Source organism: Thalassophryne amazonica, chromosome 3, assembly GCF_902500255.1.
Source record: "Thalassophryne amazonica chromosome 3, fThaAma1.1, whole genome shotgun sequence".
Taxonomy (NCBI): domain Eukaryota; kingdom Metazoa; phylum Chordata; class Actinopteri; order Batrachoidiformes; family Batrachoididae; genus Thalassophryne; species Thalassophryne amazonica.
This window is the reverse complement of record NC_047105.1, coordinates 55,146,547-55,167,223: the sequence shown is the minus strand read 5'-3', so window position 1 is coordinate 55,167,223 and position 20,677 is coordinate 55,146,547. Positions and strand designations below refer to the sequence as shown.

At 39.0% G+C, this 20,677-nt stretch overlaps 1 protein-coding gene across 2 annotated transcripts in view; it reads left to right on the top strand.

Annotated features, from left to right (window-relative positions):
• Positions 1–5,043: 5,043 nt before the first annotated feature.
• The window catches only part of LOC117506757 (macrophage-stimulating protein receptor-like), a 71,342-nt gene continuing 55,708 nt past the window's right edge, over positions 5,044–20,677 (top strand). For both annotated transcript variants that reach the window (XM_034166344.1, XM_034166343.1), the window contains exons 1-3: positions 5,044–5,162; positions 7,307–8,584; positions 17,917–18,093. In XM_034166344.1, coding sequence (XP_034022235.1) covers positions 7,394–8,584; positions 17,917–18,093 — 1,368 coding nt within the window. In that variant the 5' untranslated portion in view covers positions 5,044–5,162; positions 7,307–7,393. The remainder of the gene's footprint in view (positions 5,163–7,306; positions 8,585–17,916; positions 18,094–20,677) is intronic.

The window sequence follows — 20,677 nt, the reverse complement described above, 5'->3', positions numbered from 1 at the left end:
AAACATATAATGAGTTTGTCAGTTCATTTCTTAATTTCCACTTTCTGTAAGTGGTGTATTTGTGTTGATTTACAGCTCTTCAGCTTTCAAGGTCACAGTCTGAATGAAGATTGGCTGCATTCCTGTTTCTCTTTCTAATCTGAAAGAAATTCATTCCTGATTCTCTCATCTGAACGAAACGCACTTTGGGCATAAATCCTACAGAAGGAGGTAGTTCAGACTGCCCTAACCACTTTTTCCCGCACTAAAATACTTTTTACGCCTGTTCAGACAAGAGTCACAGTCTTATAACATAATCTGACTCTTGAGAGAGGTTTTTTTTTTTTTTTTCTTTTTTAATGTGATGACATTTCGTAACCTAACTACACTTCCTTGTTGCGGGCGCGGCTTGACAGTGCAGCACCCACTCTGGGAATATCGCTGTCAAGTAAGTCAGAGTAAACACAATATATCCGGAAATCTACTTCCAAAATAAAACCCGCAGGGCGGCACGATATGCGACTAGAAAGAAATGTATAAACCAAGGTGAAATTATGGAATAAAGAACAAGAAAAGCTATCCATCTTTCACAAGTGAGGCCATGCAAATACAACACGTACAGCTGTAGCATACTATGGGTTAAATCAGAAAGACAAAACATTTACAGTTCTAACCAACAACAGCAGATATTGGAAACTAGTTGTTGCCTGCTCCAATCTGTACAGGGTGTGCATTGGCACAAGTTTTACACCAAAATGCCCTGTATGACACAACTCCAGTTTCACCTGGTTTTCGGCATAATATGTATATGTCACGGACATGATGTGTAATGAACAAGATGTGTAACGCTGGCAGCTGCAGGTTTGGTGATTAAAACGGCCGCCGTTTTTCTCTTTTCTGCAAATATATGTACTTATGTCTCCATATACATTTCTACACGCTTTACTTTTTCTTGTTCCCCTTTTTAATATTATTATATTTAAGTAAATATTGGAGGAGAGGGGTACAATTAGATTCAGCAGGCTGTACGCTGGCGTAGCATAATGCTGCCCCCCACGGGTAATAGTTAAATACTTTATCATATGTTAGACTTTCAAATAGAGGTTGGTGGAATGGAGGAACTTAATCACAGCTTTGTCCACTAAATGCGAGTCACTGCTCTCACAAAAAATAGCTTCTGTTTCTATAATAAAATACCAGATTTATAGCTTAGCCTACTAACCATATTTAATTTTACTACTAGTCTACATACTAAATTACCTATACTACAATGTTGGTGATTAAAACGGCCGCCGTTTTTCTCTTTTCTGCAAATATATGTACTTATGTCTCCATATACATTTCTACACGCTTTACTTTTTCTTGTTCCCCTTTTTAATATTATTATATTTAAGTAAATATTGGAGGAGAGGGGTACAATTAGTTATACCTAACAGCTAACGTTAGCTTATCTAGCCGGCTGTAGCAACATTCATCGTAGCTTACAAAATAGTTGGTTCTTTTGTGTTTGATAACCCACATTAATTCATACTTTTGTCCACATTTATTTTATATGCATTTGCTAATACTGTTACTGTAGGTTTAACTACGCTATTATACTTTATACACTAATTACTGTTTTTGTTTATTGTGTTAGCTTGCTGGGTACGGTTGGCTTATTAACGGCTAATTTAGCTCTTCTACTATAACTAGCTTATTTTCGTTATTTACAATTTTATTTTACATGGTGTAGATTTTTAATGATTCATCGGTTTATGAGTTCTTTTAAAGATATCAACATATAGTACCTAAGTTCTTAGGTTTCCATTTGATAGCATAATGATTATACCTCTTATTTTCCTACAGTATGCTAACAGAGTTACATTAGATAGATACCCATACACTCATAGCTTCTGTTTCTTCTTCTTCTTCTAATAGATTCAGCAGGCTGTACGCTGGCGTAGCATAATGCTGCCCCCCACGGGTAATAGTTAAATACTTTATCATATGTTAGACTTTCAAATAGAGGTTGGTGGAATGGAGGAACTTAATCACAGCTTTGTCCACTAAATGCGAGTCACTGCTCTCACAAAAAATAGCTTCTGTTTCTATAATAAAATACCAGATTTATAGCTTAGCCTACTAACCATATTTAATTTTACTACTAGTCTACATACTAAATTACCTATACTACAATGTTCTCATGTGATGTCTTATCTTTCTTATGTCTTATTACTTATTATATTATATATACTTTTTCTTGAGCCGCTTGGGTGGGTAGGGAGAGTTCCCATGGGATAAAAAGCTTTTCAACCTACCATCCCTGGTTCTCAAGACCAGGCACCTAAGTGGCTCTACTCTACTCTTTTCTGCTCTCCTATTTTACTCTTCCTTTTTAGATATTTAGATATACCTTTATATACTGGCATAGTTCCACCTTAGAATTGGAATATAATATATAAGATATACCTTACTGAATTTTCATGAACAAGCAAAGCTCTTCAGCATCTCACCATGTCATTTAGGGATGGGTATTGATAAGATTTTATCTATCGATGCATTATCGATTCCGCTCGATCCAATTCCTTATTGATTCCCTTATTGATACCTGTTGTGAATTTTCTGTGTACTAAAAGTAGGCTTTACAGGTTTTCTATGTCAACAACATTTTATTGAGTCTTAAAGTCAATAAATATAAAATTGGTCACTGGATCCTTGATCTTTGGACTTCAATAAAATCTACATGGCGGATCCTTGATCTCTGGACATAAATAGAAATAAACAAAATCTGTAGTTTTTATAAAAAGCATTTCCCTTCAGACATTAATGGCATGAATGTCACTCCATACCTCTGAGCTGAACTCAGCCAGTCTCCTGACGAAATATCATTCCTAACTTTAAAAACTTAAAATTTGCATGTGCACGCTGTATTTACAGCGCAATATTGTCGGGAAGCACAATTCGACTGCTCAACTCCACAGAACATTCACACGCGGAGTTAAGCTCCCCCACTGAAGGAAACGCACACAAGTTTTGTCTTTACATGAAAATACAACATCAATAAGTGTCTTTCCTATTTGAAAACATTCAAATTTGCACATGCACGCTGTATTTACAGCACAATATTGTCGAGACGCGGAACTGTCGATTTATGTGTGGGGATGCATAAATCGACAAACCCGCACATCTCGATAGAACACCAGCTGTGCTGCACGTAATAATGATGTCTTATTTTGGGAGGAAAAAACATGTTAGTCGATTGTAGCTTATTGTTTGTGTTACAACGTTTGGAAAGAGGTGTCATTTGATTTAAAACGGCAATTCTCTTTGACGTTATCAATTCTGGCTGGACTCTAACTTGACTGGGCAGAGAGCAGGGCAGTGTTTGGAACTGTGCAAACGGAACGGAGGGCGATTCTCGTTTCTTGCCTGTGACAAGACAAGAGGCCCAGTTAGTGACTTTAATCCGCGCAAACGTGACTCATGATTGACATTTTTAAATGGCTTTGAGAGGTGTTAAAAAGCGGGCTTGTCGCTTCTGAAAAGCATCAAAGCAGGGAACCAACGAAGCAGTGGGTCGGAGCACTGCTTCATTGGTTCAAACTTCAAAGCGGAGCCGTTGCAGAAGCGGGTGATTACAGACCTGCTGCAGGATCTGTAATCAACATAGAGAAATTATCATTTTCCTGACAAATGGCCTCAAAAACAATGGCCGCTCTGAAGGACCAAAGAGGGAATCGTTAAGCAAAAAGGCTGTTGATGTCAGTGGATCGAATCATTCGTGCCATTTCTGGTTTGCAGCTTCATCTACCATTGGTTTGTGGCTTTTTACGGCTCTTTACGACAATATTGTCCAGTTCGTGGCTTTTTCTCCGCTGTGCAGTGCTTCGCTCGTATTAACCAGTACCCACGCTGCATAGCTTCCCTGATCTAATGGGATCAGGCTGGATAAAACAATGGCATGCATCTGAAATGCATCTTTTATTGAAATATTTTATTAAACCAAGCACACAAACAAACCTGGGTCAAAACCAATTATTATTACAAAATCAAAGTTGTGTATACACACCTAAAAAGAATGGTGGATTTTTAAAAACAGATATAAACTTTGATGGCACTAAAATGTGTGTATGTGCTAAAAACTGAAAATAAATGTATTAAAGTTTTTGTTTGAACCACATGTTTGGCTCACATTTCCAATGTGAATACACTCCTGCAGGAACATTCACCCATCTTCTCTACCTTCTTACTCCAATTAAGGGTCATGGGGGGGCTGGAGCCTATCTCAGCAGTCACAGGACATGAGGACAGACAAACATATGCACACCTGCACGCACACCTGTAGATACAATTCATCTGGCCTGCATGTTTTTGGAAGTCAGAGGAAGCCGGAGCACCCGGAGGGAACCCACGCAAATACATGCAAACTCCACACAGAAAGGCCACAAGTGGGAAGCGATCCCTTCACCTTCTTGCTGGGAGGCAACAGTGCTAAGTGCTGCCTCCTGCAGGAACATGTTAATATTATTCAAATCAAATGCTTTCTGTGTATGTTGCAGCATTTCCTACACTTACATGGTGTAAAATTAATTTACTTATTTATTTTAACTATCCAGAGTAGAAGGTACCATGTTCAAGGCCGTCACTGTCTGACTCCATTCTCCATGTAATGTGGAGTTGTGTCCAGATGTGCATCTGGCCTGAAATGTGTGCCAAATAAACATCTAACTCCATCTTGGATCTTCTGTGGCTGTGAAAACAGGGAGAAGTTGAAGGGACTTGCTTACGTGGTTTGTGGTTTGTTCGTGCACACACTTTTAAAATTGCGTACCTGTGGAAGTTGATTCAGTTTAGACACTTGTACCTTTTACAGTGATTTTAATCTGGTTTAGAAGCGTTACCTGAACATCTGCATTGTTGTTTGATCCTGAATTAACCAGATCAGTTTCAAAACTAAGAGTACACCTTGGTGGACTTGATGACGCCTCTCTCACGGTCCTGTGATGCACCTTATTTTTGAAGGTCAGTGTAACTTCCTGTAGTAGTTTGTCTGACTTGATGCAGGTCAGGATCAGTGTGGACTGGGTTCAAACCCTGGCTCTCTGTGGTACTGTATCAGGTGAGTCTGGGACTGCTGCGGGGCATTCACTGGAATTATTGCCGAGAAAACTTTTTTCTTAACTGTTTTCTTTTCTGAAAACGAGGTAAGACACTTTAATGTAGAGTTGTTGTGGAGGTGGGCAGCTCATTTCACCCCTCCAAAAATTTGTGACTCATCAGAGTATATGACCCCTTTGTGGATATATTTAAAATCTCAGCATGTCTGCAGAATTAAAAAGAATCTACTTGGTTATGTGTGCATGTTGCTTTAAATTGAAAGGAGCTGTTGCTAATCTCATTTTACTACTACAATGCTGCTTAACAGTTTATTTGATTTACACCGTTTTTATGTGGAAAATTATTTGTCTTCGCTCAACCATCTCTCTTTTTCCTCCATTATTTTTATTGGCTTTTGTTTATTACATGACAAAAACAATTTAAATGAACTCAAGCATCTCTCTTGCTGTCCTTTTTTTTGTGTTGCAACAAAATTCATACAAAATCCTGTCCGCAGGGTTTTTCCGATTTGTCACATTTCAATTAATTTTGTTCAGCTCAATTTATTTATACAACTTAATTCACCCAATGGCACTACCCACGAGCAAGGATTAAACCTTACCCACCCCCTGAGCAAGCACACTGGTGACGGTGTTAAGGAAAAAACTCCCTATGGCTATTTTATTATATGAAGAAACCTCAAGTAGACCAGACTCACTGGGGTGACCATCTGATTTGGCCATCCTAACTAAAACAAAACATTCTGTGCAGAAACACACCTGGCTTGGGCCATAATCCCACATCACTCGCACATCCATTAAGCATGTATCAGACACAGCGATGTGATATTACATTGGTAGGTAAAACAAAGCTTTGAACTGATCAAAGTATAGCCAGTTTGAATGAGTTTGTCCCAGTTATATACTGTTACATGATAACAGCATAAACTTAAACTGAACGTAAGTGTGTGTGAATGTGTTCATTAGTGATCGATCTCTGCTCCCCTCCACAGCATGTCTTTTTCCTGGTTCTCTCCCTCAGCCCCAACCAGTCCCAGCAGAAGACTGCCCCTCCCTGAGCCTGGTTCTGCTGGAGGTTTCTTCCTGTTAAAAGGGAGTTTTTCCTTCCCACTGTAGCCAAGTGCTTGCTCACAGGGGGTCGTTTTGACCGTTGGGGTTTTACATAATTATTGTATGGCCTTGCCTTACAATATAAAGCGCCTTGGGGCAACTGTTTGTTGTGATTTGGCGCTATATAAAAAAAATTGATTGATTGATTGATTGATTTGTCTATATGTGGCCCTGCAATAGACTGGCATCCTGTCCAGGGTGCACTCTGTTTCACGCCCTATGACTGCTGGAATAGGCTCCAGCGCCCCCCCCCCCCAATGACCCTCAATTGGAGTAAGCAGGTATAGAAAATGGATGGATGGATGATAACAGCACTTATTGTTTTGCTGAATTAACAAATGGAAGGACATACCTATCTATCTATCTGTCTGTCTGTCTGTCTGTCTGTCACATAAATAAATAAAATGTAATTTGGCTTATGCAGTAAATTTTGCAGAGTAAAATTTACTCTGCCAGGATAACATTTGGTCCCAGTCCAAACAGAGTTAAATATACTCTATCACAGTGTAAAATCAGGTCTTATTGGAGTTGAAAAACGTGATTTTACAAGACAGTAGAGCTGATTTCACTCTATAATAGAGTGTTTTTAACTCTATTTGGACTGGGACCAAATGTTATCCGGGCAGAGTATATTTTACTCTGCAGTATTTACTGTGTACTCATACTGCTCAGAAAAGACCAGTTGTTATATTTTGTCAAAAGTACAAACTGTATATTAAGTATGAGTTTGACTTTTTTCACATTTTGACACAATTAGACTTCAAGTCATTCTTTTATTCTGCATTTGTCCTGTGAATGAGTCTGGAGGAGAACATTTCCATCATTGCACCACATGGTACAACAAGTCATGTCTTGCTCATAGTAAACTTGATATTGACTCTTGTTTTCCACAGGCTGTATTAGCTAAATATTTTACTAAGTTCTGCTGGTATGCAATATTGTATCAGCTGAATTCTTCTTTCAAAAGCAGAAGCACTCTGGAACGTTGCTCAGGAAGACAACAGATGGCTGATATGTTTCCCTCTTTTTCTGGTTTCGCTAAATCTCAGTGTAAACAAGATACAAATCTTTGAGGCAGTCAGAATTAAGAGGGAATTACTTTTCTTTGTCTTCTCTTGCAGAGCATCTATTGAACCTCCAGAATGTCCTCAGTGAAGAAACTATCTGTTCTAACATAGCACGCAGTCAAAGCAGAGCGTGTAGTGGCGATGGTCAAGTTGGTCACCTTGTTGACAGTATGCATGTGGATACAAGCAGCCTCGGGACTGCGCACATGTTCTCAGACTCCTCGCAGGCCCGTGGATTTCTCCGTGAACTACTCCCTCACCTCCTTCCAAGCACAAAAACCAATACAGAACATTGCAGTGAATTCAGGTCCAGAACAACTCGAGGTGTATGTTGCATCCCAGAATGTCATTGAGGCTGTCGACAGCAACTTAAAAAAAATATGGAAGGTGAAAACTGGACCTGTGGGTAGTCCCGAATGTGAAACGTGTCAGGCATGTGACATCGAAATAGATCCAAAGGAACCCGTGGATACAGATAATAAAGTTCTGCTTTTGGATCCTGCTGGGATTTTGTTACCCTACCTGTATATTTGTGGAAGTACTCAGTGGGGGATTTGTTACTTTGTTGACATCACCTCTGCATCACCAAAGCCTCAATGTTTATACAAGAAAGAACACAACTCTGCTTCGTACTGTCCCGACTGTCTGGCGAGTCCACTTGGCACCAAAGTCAGCATTGTGGAGCATGGGGCTACGTCACTGTTCTTTGTAGCGTCCTCTGTTAATGAGGAAGTGGCACGGTGGTACCCGAGGACTTCAATATCAGTGTTAAGGCCGCTTTCAACTGAAGATGGCTTTGATATGATCATGAACATGACAGTGCTGCCCGGTCTACAGGACCATTACCGTATTGATTACATCTACAGCTTTGCTACCAGCGACTACACCTACTTTCTGTCCTTGCAGAGGGAGGATCCCTCAAATCCCAATTCACCTTTTCAGACACGTCTGGGGCGACTGCCCATAGGAATACCAGAGGTATGGATGTATCGAGAGGTGGTGCTGGAGTGCCGCTACGAACCCAAACGGAGACGGAGACATGTTTACAGGGACATTGTGTACAACGGAGTGCAGGCGGGCCACTACGCTCAAATTGGGGAGGAATTAGCGAAAGAGCTGGGGGTTGACAAGAACGAAGACATCCTGTATGGTGTGTTTGCAAAGGTGGATGAGCACGGGAATTCTCAGAACAACTCAGCCCTGTGTGCCTTCCCTTTGACAAAAGTAAACCATGCCATTGACATGGGGGTGGAGGATTGTTGTACGTCTGGACAAGAGCAGTTGTCCAGAGGACTCTGTCATTTCCAGCCATGTGAGAGCTGCCCACATGAAGTGAGTATGGGTAACTCTTTTTTAAAATAAATTAACATCTCACTGTCGTCAGAGCGGGGGTACAAAGGTCTGCCTCTGCCCAGACAGGAAGAGGCGTCTCCAGACAAACTGTTGACTTAATTCACCTGAAACTGGAACAGTACACTTTATCAATGAGTAATATAGTGCACAAGCAGGCACATTTTACATAAGGTGCTTGATCAGCCGTGTCATAAATCAGTGGCAAACAGATTTTTGGACTGGTCTGGACTAGAGTTTTGATTAGAATCAAAATTTTCTCAACATACAAGCCATTTCTCTAAAGCAATATTATACAAATAATGAATGTTTATAAGTGCAATGGTAAGAATATTTCATGAGACGAAAGATGGAATGTTACATTCAACAAGGCGAACAAATGAAAAAACATTCATTATTTGTTTTATATAACGGCTAAAATACATCCTTGTCATTTGATATTTTATTCATTTATAAACAAGAGAAAGGGACTTACTTTTTGGTGTGCATCACTGGTGCTTTGACGTCAACAGGTTCCAAACAGTCCAAAATGATTTTTAAATAGGAGTCCATTCCGATCCAAAATTGTTCTGTCAACTTGCAAAATCAGTCAAATAGTTCAAAAATAATCCTGACGATGTAGTCCATAGATGATGCCATGCACTGACTTTGTGTGCAGACTGTCGTCTGCTTTTCTCAGTCCGGTGAAAAATCGCGACAGAAATGTGTCGAGCTCTTCATCTAGAGACGTCCCAGCGAATACTCCAAATACCTCCAGATGGCTTATGGTGTACTGGATTTGTTTTTTAACTTTAGAAGAATGAGCAGCTCCCGCCAGTTTGTTTCTAAGCTGAGTGCCATCGCGGTGGCGACAGCGTGCAATAGCACAAATCATATAGTACCAAATTTGCAAGCTAAGTAGCACTATTGCATGGCAAGTGGAATACAGTGACAAATAGTACAAATAATCCATGTCACGTGACATACAAATCACCAATCAAATGACAAGGATCCATTCAGCCATTATATAAATAACCTTAACTGAAATATATTCAACTACAATTGATTTACGCAAGCACAACAAAGGGCTATTTCATGAAGGTCTGAACAGGACACCAATTCATCACAGGGGCACACATAACCAGACAAACACACACACATACCTAACATGGGGACAACATGCAAACTTCATACAGACATGCAGTTGGGAAGCGATCCCATGACCTTTTTGCTGTGAGGCAACAGTGCTAACCACTAAGCCACCGTATATTATGATTTATGTAAATATTTCCCCATAAATTTGTTTTTGTTTTTCTAGTTCTGAAATATTACTTTTGTTCTATTATTTTCCCTCCTACACATGCACACATCTACCTGCTACAGTGGATTGATGGTTATTTTTAGAGATGTGGGAATGGACCGGTTGTCTACCTGGGTGGTTGCCATCCAAGACACGGGGCGGTTCCATGGTGTTGTGAATGCGGCAAAGCGCAGCACCAGCGCATAGTCTCAGATCTGACTTGACATGCACACATCAGGCTGCTTCTCAATAACACTGTACGTAACACCTGTTTGGCATCATTGTAATGAATGGTTGTTTGCATGCGGAAGAAATGTGATACCCACAATTACTATTAGAGCAGCAGCAACAGTAGTAGTAGAAGTAGTAGTAATATTTAAGAAAACGATGAACAAATCTTCTAAGATGTCATATTGTGGCTCAGCTTTTATCTGCCTTTAATCAATTATGTTTGGGATTTCAAGTTTAACATCCTACATCCTTTTCTTGTCTGTGCATGTAGAAACTGTCTTTGAACTCTTACCATTTCTGTGTGACACACCCACACTGTCTGTGGGAAAGCGATGGGTATGAGCTTCACTGTCTTTCATTCCAAAATTGAGGTCTGGTCACCAAAAAAATCCACTATTCCCTGTATAATATGACCATTTTAAATATGTGAATGTTGGACACATTGTATGTGTATATGGGGAGGGTCCGCTAGTCCAAGGTCCACTGGTCCTAGGGTCCACTGTCCTAACCTCTTTATATTATTTGATGGTGTATATTACCATTCCAACCAGATTTTTAAGTTCATAAATAAATGTAATACTTTCAAATAGCTAACAACTCATTGTTTGGTGTATGTAGGAATATTATGTTGATTTTCCAAAGAGCAACTATTGAGTTTGTTTTACGCTACGGTATTACCAGCTGGTTTGGCAATTTAATGGTTAAATCAAAAACCCAAATACTAAATCTGACAAAAATAGCTGGCAAAATCATTGGTATGGTGGCACCTGTAACTCCCCAAGATTTGTTTGAACAAGCAATCCTCAGACTTGCAGACAATGTTTTATCAGATGCGTCTTATGTACTGCACTCTGAACATATTTTACTTAACTCAGGGTAAATATAACCGACACAAATACTCATTTATCCCACTGTCAGTGAAGCTCATAAATGAGCAGATGGCTCAGGGTGGACAGGAAATATAGTATAAGGTTATGTGTTGCTGAATTTGCATTAAGATGCTGGTATGATTTTGTTGATTATGTATTTGTATTTTAATTTTGATCTGTTATGTAGCTGTTTTTGATGCATGGGTGGTATGTGTTGGATGTGTTATTTGTGCAACAGACCCCTCTGTCCAAGACAAATTTCTCCCTAGGGAGACTAAAGAAATTTTGACTTTGACAAACCAGATCCAGTTTTGTTCCATTTACAAAAATAAAATGTATGATTTTGTTAACCTACATCATTAATAACCTTTAATTGTACTGTTGTCTATAAATCTGTTGAATAAAAAATAAAAAATAATGGTAATTCACCATAATTAAATGGGTTTTGTTTTAATTGTCACACGTTTGGAACATTTCTTAACCTACTTTAGTGCAACATATAGCCTACCATAAATGCAAAAACTACTTCAACATGCTCTCCTTAATACTAGAACAAGTGGATCCTAGTACTAGTGGGAAGTTCCCCATGTATACTATAATATAAGAACTGAGGACTTGAATGTGCGTGATGGAGAGGGAGGGACAGAGAAACACTGGCCAAATAAGAGGTGGGAGTGGTAGATGAGTCAGTTAGTGCGCTTGGTTTCAGTGCGGAAGGTTCTTGGTTTAAACCCCACCCCTGCCTCATTTCTCCATGTAATGTGGAGTTGCGTCAGGAAAGGCATCCGGTGACCCCAAGGAGGTGAACAAGGGAGCAGCTAAAGGGACTTACTAGGGGTAGATGAGTCAGATTTTCAACTTGCTTGTTGTCACACTGTTTCTTTCCTCTGTTGAGTTTCAGTCTAATCTCCAAATGAAGGGGAACAGCTGTTTACAGCTCAGAATTTGATAGGAAAACTTTGTTCTTTACATGTTAGGCTAAAGGTTACAGGCAGAGGTCATTTTAAAAATGACCATTTGCTTCCCGTATGAAGGCGTGGCATTTCCCTCTGACAAACTGGCCTTTGAGCCCTTGAAGCAATGTGCATTGCAGGGAAGTGTGCCAGCAAACATGAGTTGTAAATCCTGCTGATAAAAAGGTGGAATTTTTAGGGGAGGGCCAGCAATAGCCCGTGTCTGGCTTTCACATCTGATTTGAGCTCTGACAATAAAGAAGTGATCCTCAGGATGTAGAGAATAACACCTTTGTTCACTCAAAAATGTCTATGTTATTGTTGGGTAACCATCGAGTTCAAAAAAAGAATTTTTCATTACGGAGTGTTTTCCAGTATTGCAATTCTGCTAATGAATGTATCCACTTTGTGTATAAAGTAACCTAGCTGGTCAAAGGATGCTTTTAAGGAATTCAAGAGATGTGGAACAAACACACAGACTTGTTGGGACAGGTGATGGAATCTTTATCTTCACTTTAATATTGCCTGCTCTTTAAAAAAAAAAAAAAATAGTTAATGGTACCCATGGGCATGAAGACAGGTGTAGGAAGGGATGTTGCATTCTGACATTTGACCTCAGTGATTTTGATCTTCACCCAAAGGACTGACCTAAGGCTGACCATGCCAGGGCAGATAGATAGATAGCTAGATAGATAGATAATTTGTACAAGACATAAACAATTCATAACAGTGAATAAAAAATAAAAAAACAATAAAAATAAATAAAAAACATACAAATACTAAAACCTCCTACTGAGCCTGATTGTTAGCGGTGTTTGTTATATTTGTTAAGGGCTATGATTGATATTGTTTCTATATCTATTCAGTCTGCAATGGGGGACTCTGAAACGCCGGCCTGATTCCAGTTCTGTAATCTTACTCCAAATTGGGTTGAAAATCTAATTCCTTGGCCTTGGCCATTGTCAAAATTATTTATTTAATTAGGTGTCAATCTTCACTGACACACCGACTTTGGTAGAAATCTACAAAAGGGTCTGGCTGACAATCCTTTATCAAATTTGACCTTGCTGGGCAAATCCCGAACCCACCTGCATATGTGTGCCAAGTTTGATGCAAATTGCAATGAAAATACATTTTGACCTCAGTTTTGAACTCAGTGACTGACCTTTTGGAAATTTGATCTCATCTGCCCAATTCCAGAACCCACCTACACGTGTTCCAAGCTTGGTGGAGTTAAGAATTAAAGAATGAATATAATTTAAAAATAACAAAAAAAAAACTGACTTCACCAACGTTGGCCTTTGCCAAAACAAGCTCTTTCAGGGCAATTCTGAGGTATACTGTCATCCATATTTGGTGGTAAGAGTAGCATTATAGAACATTGTGAGTGGTTACAGTTTTTAAAAATTTGTGAAGTCGGGACACATTATGATCCAACACATTGACTAGTCTGGTGTAATTTATGCAGAGGAGAGGTAATAGTTTGCAAAAAGTAGGTGACGGTGGATGCCTGGGTACAGCATGCAGCAATCGGGATGTACCCTTCTCTGAGCAGAAACCCGCTTCTGATTGTCCTCCGTAACATAAATCCCATGAAAAGCATGTCACACTCTTCAACAGAAGACAGTTTTGAGATGCTTCAGCATTTCTCAAAAATCTAGTGACTGTGCAAGAAAGTGAATAATAAGGGAAGCCACCAAGACACCATGACACATGTGAAGGAGATATATGTGTATGTGTGCACTTTAACCAGTTGTCTACAGTCCTTGACTCTGGTGTACCATTGTGCTCTGAGATTTAGCACTGGTTGTAGCCGCCTCACCCACCACTGTGGGTTGTATGCTAATGCTGGCATGCCTTCTTTATGTAAGGCGATATGTAAGGCAATATACACACTGGATGACTCTGATTTACAAGGCTCTTATTGGGTTGGTGCTGGCTAATTTATCCAATTTCCTTCAGAGGTCTGAAAACCGTTATGCTCTATGCTTGAATGACACGTTGTACTTTTGTGTACCTCATGTTCGAACTGAAACGGGAAAGAAGGCTTTTAATTTTTCTTCTCCCTTTGCTTGAAAAGTCCTCCAAACTGAACTAAAACTGTCAGGGTTGATTTCTCTGCACACTTTCAGCTCTGTTTTAAGAAACCAATCAATCAATCAATTTTTTTTTATATAGCGCCAAATCACAACAAACAGTTGCCCCAAGGCGCTTTATATTGTAAGGCAAGGCCATACAATAATTATGTAAAACTCCAACGGTCAAAACGACCCCCTGTGAGCAAGCACTTGGCTACAGTGGGAAGGAAAAACTCCCTTTTAACAGGAAGAAACCTCCAGCAGAACCAGGCTCAGGGAGGGGCAGTCTTCTGCTGGGACTGGTTGGGGCTGAGGGAGAGAACCAGGAAAAAGACATGCTGTGGAGGGGAGCAGAGATCGATCACTAATGATTAAATGCAGAGTGGTGCATACAGAGCAAAAAGAGAAAGAAACAGTGCATCATGGGAACCCTCCAGCAGTCTAAGTCTATAGCAGCATAACTAAGGGATGGTTCAGGGTCACCTGATCCAGCCCTAACTATAAGCTTTAGCAAAAAGGAAAGTTTTAAGCCTAATCTTAAAAGTAGAGAGGGTGTCTGTCTCCCTGATCTGAATTGGGAGCTGGTTCCACAGGAGAGGAGCCTGAAAGCTGAAGGCTCTGCCTCCCATTCTACTCTTACAAACCCTAGGAACTACAAGTAAGTCTGCAGTCTGAGAGCGAAGCGCTCTATTGGGGTGATATGGTACTACGAGGTCCCTAAGATAGATGGGACCTGATTATTCAAAACCTTATAAGTAAGAAGAAGAATTTTAAATTCTATTCTAGAATTAACAGGAAGCCAATGAAGAGAGGCCAACACGGGTGAGATATGCTCTCTCCTGCTAGTCCCCGTTAGTACTCTAGCTGCAGCATTTTGAATTAACTGAAGGCTTTTCAGGGAACTTTTAGGACAACCTGATAATAATGAATTACAATAGTCCAGCCTAGAGGAAATAAATGCATGAATTAGTTTTTCAGCATCACTCTGAGACAAGACCTTTCTAATTTTAGAGATATTGCGTAAATGCAAAAAAGCAGTCCTACATATTTGTTTAATATGCGCTTTGAATGACATATCCTGATCAAAAATGACTCCAAGATTTCTCACAGTATTACTAGAGGTTAGGGTAATGCCATCCAGAGTAAGGATCTGGTTAGACACCATGTTTCTAAGATTTGTGGGGCCAAGTACAATAACTTCAGTTTTATCTGAGTTTAAAAGCAGGAAATTAGAGGTCATCCATGTCTTTATGTCTGTAAGACAATCCTGCAGTTTAGCTAATTGGTGTGTGTCCTCTGGCTTCATGGATAGATAAAGCTGGGTATCATCTGCGTAACAATGAAAATTTAAGCAATACCGTCTAATAATACTGCCTAAGGGAAGCATGTATAAAGTGAATAAAATTGGTCCTAGCACAGAACCTTGTGGAACTCCATAATTAACCTTAGTCTGTGAAGAAGATTCCCCATTTACATGAACAAATTGTAATCTATTAGACAAATATGATTCAAACCACCGCAGCGCAGTGCCTTTAATACCTATGGCATGCTCTAATCTCTGTAATAAAATTTTATGGTCAACAGTATCAAAAGCAGCACTGAGGTCTAACAGAACAAGCACAGAGATGAGTCCACTGTCTGAGGCCATAAGAAGATCATTTGTAACCTTCACTAATGCTGTTTCTGTACTATGATGAATTCTAAAACCTGACTGAAACTCTTCAAATAGACCATTCCTCTGCAGATGATCAGTTAGCTGTTTTACAACTACCCTTTCAAGAATTTTTGAGAGAAAAGGAAGGTTGGAGATTGGCCTATAATTAGCTAAGATAGCTGGGTCAAGTGATGGCTTTTTAAGTAATGGTTTAATTACTGCCACCTTAAAAGCCTGTGGTACATAGCCAACTAATAAAGATAGATTGATCATATTTAAGATCGAAGCATTAAATAATGGTAGGGCTTCCTTGAGCAGCCTGGTAGGAATGGGGTCTAATAGACATGTTGATGGTTTGGATGAAGTAACTAATGAAAATAACTCAGACAGAACAATCTGAGAGAAAGAGTCTAACCAAATACCGGCATCACTGAAAGCAGCCAAAGATAACGATACGTCTTTGGGATGGTTATGAGTAATTTTTTCTCTAATAGTTAAAATTTTGTTAGCAAAGAAAGTCATGAAGTCATTACTAGTTAAAGTTAATGGAATACTCAGCTCAATAGAGCTCTGACTCTTTGTCAGCCTGGCTACAGTGCTGAAAAGAAACCTGGGGTTGTTCTTATTTTCTTCAATTAGTGATGAGTAGAAAGATGTCCTAGCTTTACGGAGGGCTTTCTTATAGAGCAACAGACTCTTTTTCCAGGCTAAATGAAGATCTTCTAAATTAGTGAGATGCCATTTCCTCTCCAACTTACGGGTTATCTGCTTTAAGCTGCGAGTTTGTGAGTTATACCACGGAGTCAGGCACTTCTGATTTAAAGCTCTCTTTTTCAGAGGAGCTACAGCATCCAAAGTTGTCTTCAGTGAGGATGTAAAACTATTGACGAGATACTCTATCTCACTTACAGAGTTTAGGTAGCTACTCTGCACTGTGTTGGTATATGGCATTAGAGAACATAAAGAAGGAATCATATCCTTAAACCTAGTTACAGCGCTTTCTGAAAGACTTCTAGTGTAATGAAACTTATTCCCCACTGCTGGGTAGTCCATCAGAGTAAATGTAAATGTTATTAAGAAATGATCAGACAGAAGGGAGTTTTCAGGGAATACTGTTAAGTCTTCTGTTTCCATACCATAAGTCAGAACAAGATCTAAGATATGATTAAAGTGGTGGGTGGACTCCTCCCCCAACCACCCACCAGTTTTGGGTGGTTGGGGGAGGGGATGTGGCTCCCCACAACAGCCTTAGATTAAAGGTCCACTTTTGAAGACATTTTTCATATTATTACTACTACTAATACTACATATAATAATAATAATAATAATAATAATAATAATTTCAACAACTACAATGTTTAGAAAGAATTTAAATGTAAGAAAGAATTTAATAGTTACAAGTTTTGCTGTTACAGTGCTGTCAACAGTTAATTATGAGGTCATGAAAGATCATTGAAGTCAAGAATGGGTGACTATAAAGTAATTGTTTGCAAAACGGTTATCATTTTCATGTTGAGGTGGCGGGGGAAGGGGGTGTTGTTGGCAGCTGCTGAAAGTAACTAATAAAGTTACTAGTAATCTAAGTTACTTTTTCAAGGAGTAATCAGTAGTTGGATTACTTTTTCAAAGTAACTGTAGCAACACTGCTCCAGGCATTATTACCACACAGTACATTGATGTAAATCAATGTAAAAGTTCATGTATCCATCCCCTGTCTAAAAAAAAGTGGCTGTAAAAGTAATGATTTGTATGATTGATAACTGATATTTACCCATAGGTTCTGTAAAAGAGGAACTGTGTAGAAAAATGCCTGTAATTCCTAAATGGTTTATGTGATATTTTTGTTCAAAACATCTACACTACAAGCACATCTTGATTGCTTTATTTGATCTCCATTGTGGTGGTGTGCAGAGGCAAATTACAAAAATGGCATCATTGTCTAATATCCTGTCAAAATAGTGGAAACTGCACAACAGCTCACTGTCTGCACAAACAGTCCTCCTTGTCAACACAGGGAGCTGCTTTTCACTGAGGTTTTATGACCTTGTTCCACTTGCACACGTCAGCATGACTGGAGGCACAGAAAGCTTCTGCCATGAATACATAAATACAGCTTTTTCTCTCAGTGATGTGCACTCAGAGGTAGAGTGGTGGTGACAGAAATTGGGATAAGTGCTCTGAAAATAAAATCTAACAGATCGATGTGAATAGTGGTTGCTGATGAACACTCTTCTACTGTATTTTGGACAGAGCTCTGAGGACAAGTTCACATGCAGTGCCAAGCCCACGCTGGTGTCCAAGCCTTACTACAGACTAGACCTGTTCGACACGCAGATGAGAGACGTTCTGTTCACCGCTGTGCTGGTCACCATTGTTGGGAATGACACCCTGGGACACGTTGGCACCTCTGATGGAAGGATACTGCAGGTAACAGTAAAGAAAATGGAGACTCCAACACAGCTCTCTGATGTCATCTTTCCAGACATAGGTATGCTGTGTACTTTATACATTTCGATTCAAAACCACATTTGCTGAAAAGATTTATTTTTACAAACATAGTCGCAAAATCATGGGCCCTATCTGTAATGATTGCAGCATAATTAAAGACACCTGATAGTCCATCAACCTGTCATCAAATTTGACCTAATTGGTACCACTTAAGGTGATGAAACGACACTTGTGTACCATGGCCTACACAAAAATGTAATACAGCAATACAGCAGGTACACATAGACAGTGTGGATGTAGAAAGAGTTCATGAAACTATGTTTCTTGGTGTAATAATAGATGATAAAATAAAATGGAAACCTCACTCAAAATGTACAAAATAAACAGTCAAGAAGTATCTCAGTACTCAGTAAGACCAAACAAATTCTGGACTACAAGTCACTCCACCTTCTGTACTGTTCACTGGTTTACCATAATTAAATTACTGCATAGACGTTTGGGGCAATACTTATAAATGTACATTACATTCATTATCGATACTACAAAAAAGAGCCGTAAGGATAATTCATAATGCCAGTTATATAAACATATATAACATATAAATTCATGATTCCTAAAATCAAAAACATTAAAATTCAATGACCTGGTTCATCTACAAACAGCACAAATTATATATGAAGCAGCAAATAATCTACTTCCTGGAAATATCCAAATTTGTATTCTAACAGAGATGGGGATTATAATCTGAGGGGGGAGCATAAATTAAAACACATATGGGTTTGTACAACATTAATAACTTTTTGTATATTAATATGTGGAGTGAAGCTGTGGAACGGGTTGGGGGCGGAACTCAAAGTATGTCCAAGCATGACCCAGTTCAAATGGCGGTATAAAAACATGGTTTTCACAGGGTACAGGGATGATGAAGGGCTTTGATGGTCACCAGATGTTTCAGATTCATTTATTACTTAGATTTATTTATTTATTGTTTTCTTTTTTATCTATAAAGATCCACATATGTAAATATGTATAATTATGAGATGTTAGTAGGTATTTACCAGAGGTGGAGCAAAGTCACTATCAAGTCATTCTCAAGTCATGAATCAGCAAGTCCCAAGTCAAGTCTCAAGTCAGCTTGCAAACAATTGGTGGTCATTATGACTTGAGACTTGACTTGGGACTTGATGATTCATGACTTGAGAGTGACTTGATGGTGACCTACTCCCACCTCTGGTATTTACATACATTTAGTTGCAAATTTGTTTGAAAGAGTATTTTGAAATCAACTGATGATAAGAAAAGGACTTGGATAGGACACTGGGTAGGATTGAATAAGCATATGCTTCTTCCTACTCCCTTTTGGATATGTTGATATTGTTTTTTTGGGTTTTTTTTTTTGTCTTTTTTATGATTTGTTGCTTTTCTTTGTTTGTTGTTGTTCGTCTTTATTTGTTTTTTCATGTCCGAAATAAAACTTTCATCCATCCATTCATTCATTCATAATACAAGAAGGAATAGAAACCCATAGATCAGAAAACTAACACAGAACATGAACTATGACACTATCTTGATGGCACATGGTCTTTTATTTTTGTCTTTGTTTTTTGCCTTCAGTTTGCCCTGGTTGTTTGAGGTTGTCACAGTAGAGTGCACAGTGTGGAATGGGTGCACACAGCATGGGTAAAGGTGGGCTACACTATTACGCTGCATGTAATCAAAGACCAAAATAGGGCACAGGTCATATAGTGCGGGTGTATTTAGTTAATTATTCATGGGCTTGTTTTGGGCATGACATGAAATAAATAAAAAAACACACAAAAAATGAGATTGGTGCACCAGCAGCTGGGACATTGCAATTTAGCTGGTGAAGGCAAGGCAAATTTATTTGTATAGCACAGTTCATACACAGGCAATTCAAAGTGCTTTACAAATAAATAAACAAATAAATAAATAAAATGAGAATAAAAAAGCATTTAAAAGACAAAAGCAAATTAAAATAACAAAAAATTAAATATTGAAACAGTGAAGAGATTATAAAAGAAAGTTATGAAAAAGCTACAGTAAACAATACTGCTTTCATCCCTGATTTAAATGAACTGACAGTTATGCTGCTTCTCTTTGGTTGGTTCTTGTTCTGGGAACTCACAATAAACCTGTTCAGTGATGCCGGTAATGCGTTACTTAGTAACGCGTTACTCTAATCTAACCACTTTTTTTAATAACGAGTAATCTAACGTGTTAATCTTTCCAAATCAGTAATCAGATTAAAGTTACTTCTCCAAGTCACTGTGCATTACTATTATTTTTGCATTGTGGGTCTATAGCAGCATTAAACTTGATCCGTGGGCAGGGGGTCGGGGTTTGACTGCACTGCCCACTTTAAGTGAGCTGTGAGCTTTTCATTCACGGTTTTCTGCAGCAGCTACGTCTCGTCCTCACCTCTTAAAGCATGGTGACAACAGCACACCTGCACTGAGCTTTACAAAGACATTTTAATGCTTTTTTTCTGCTTTATTTAGAATTCTGAGCTGAGCCGCTCCGTATCTGCTCACTAAAACAGCTG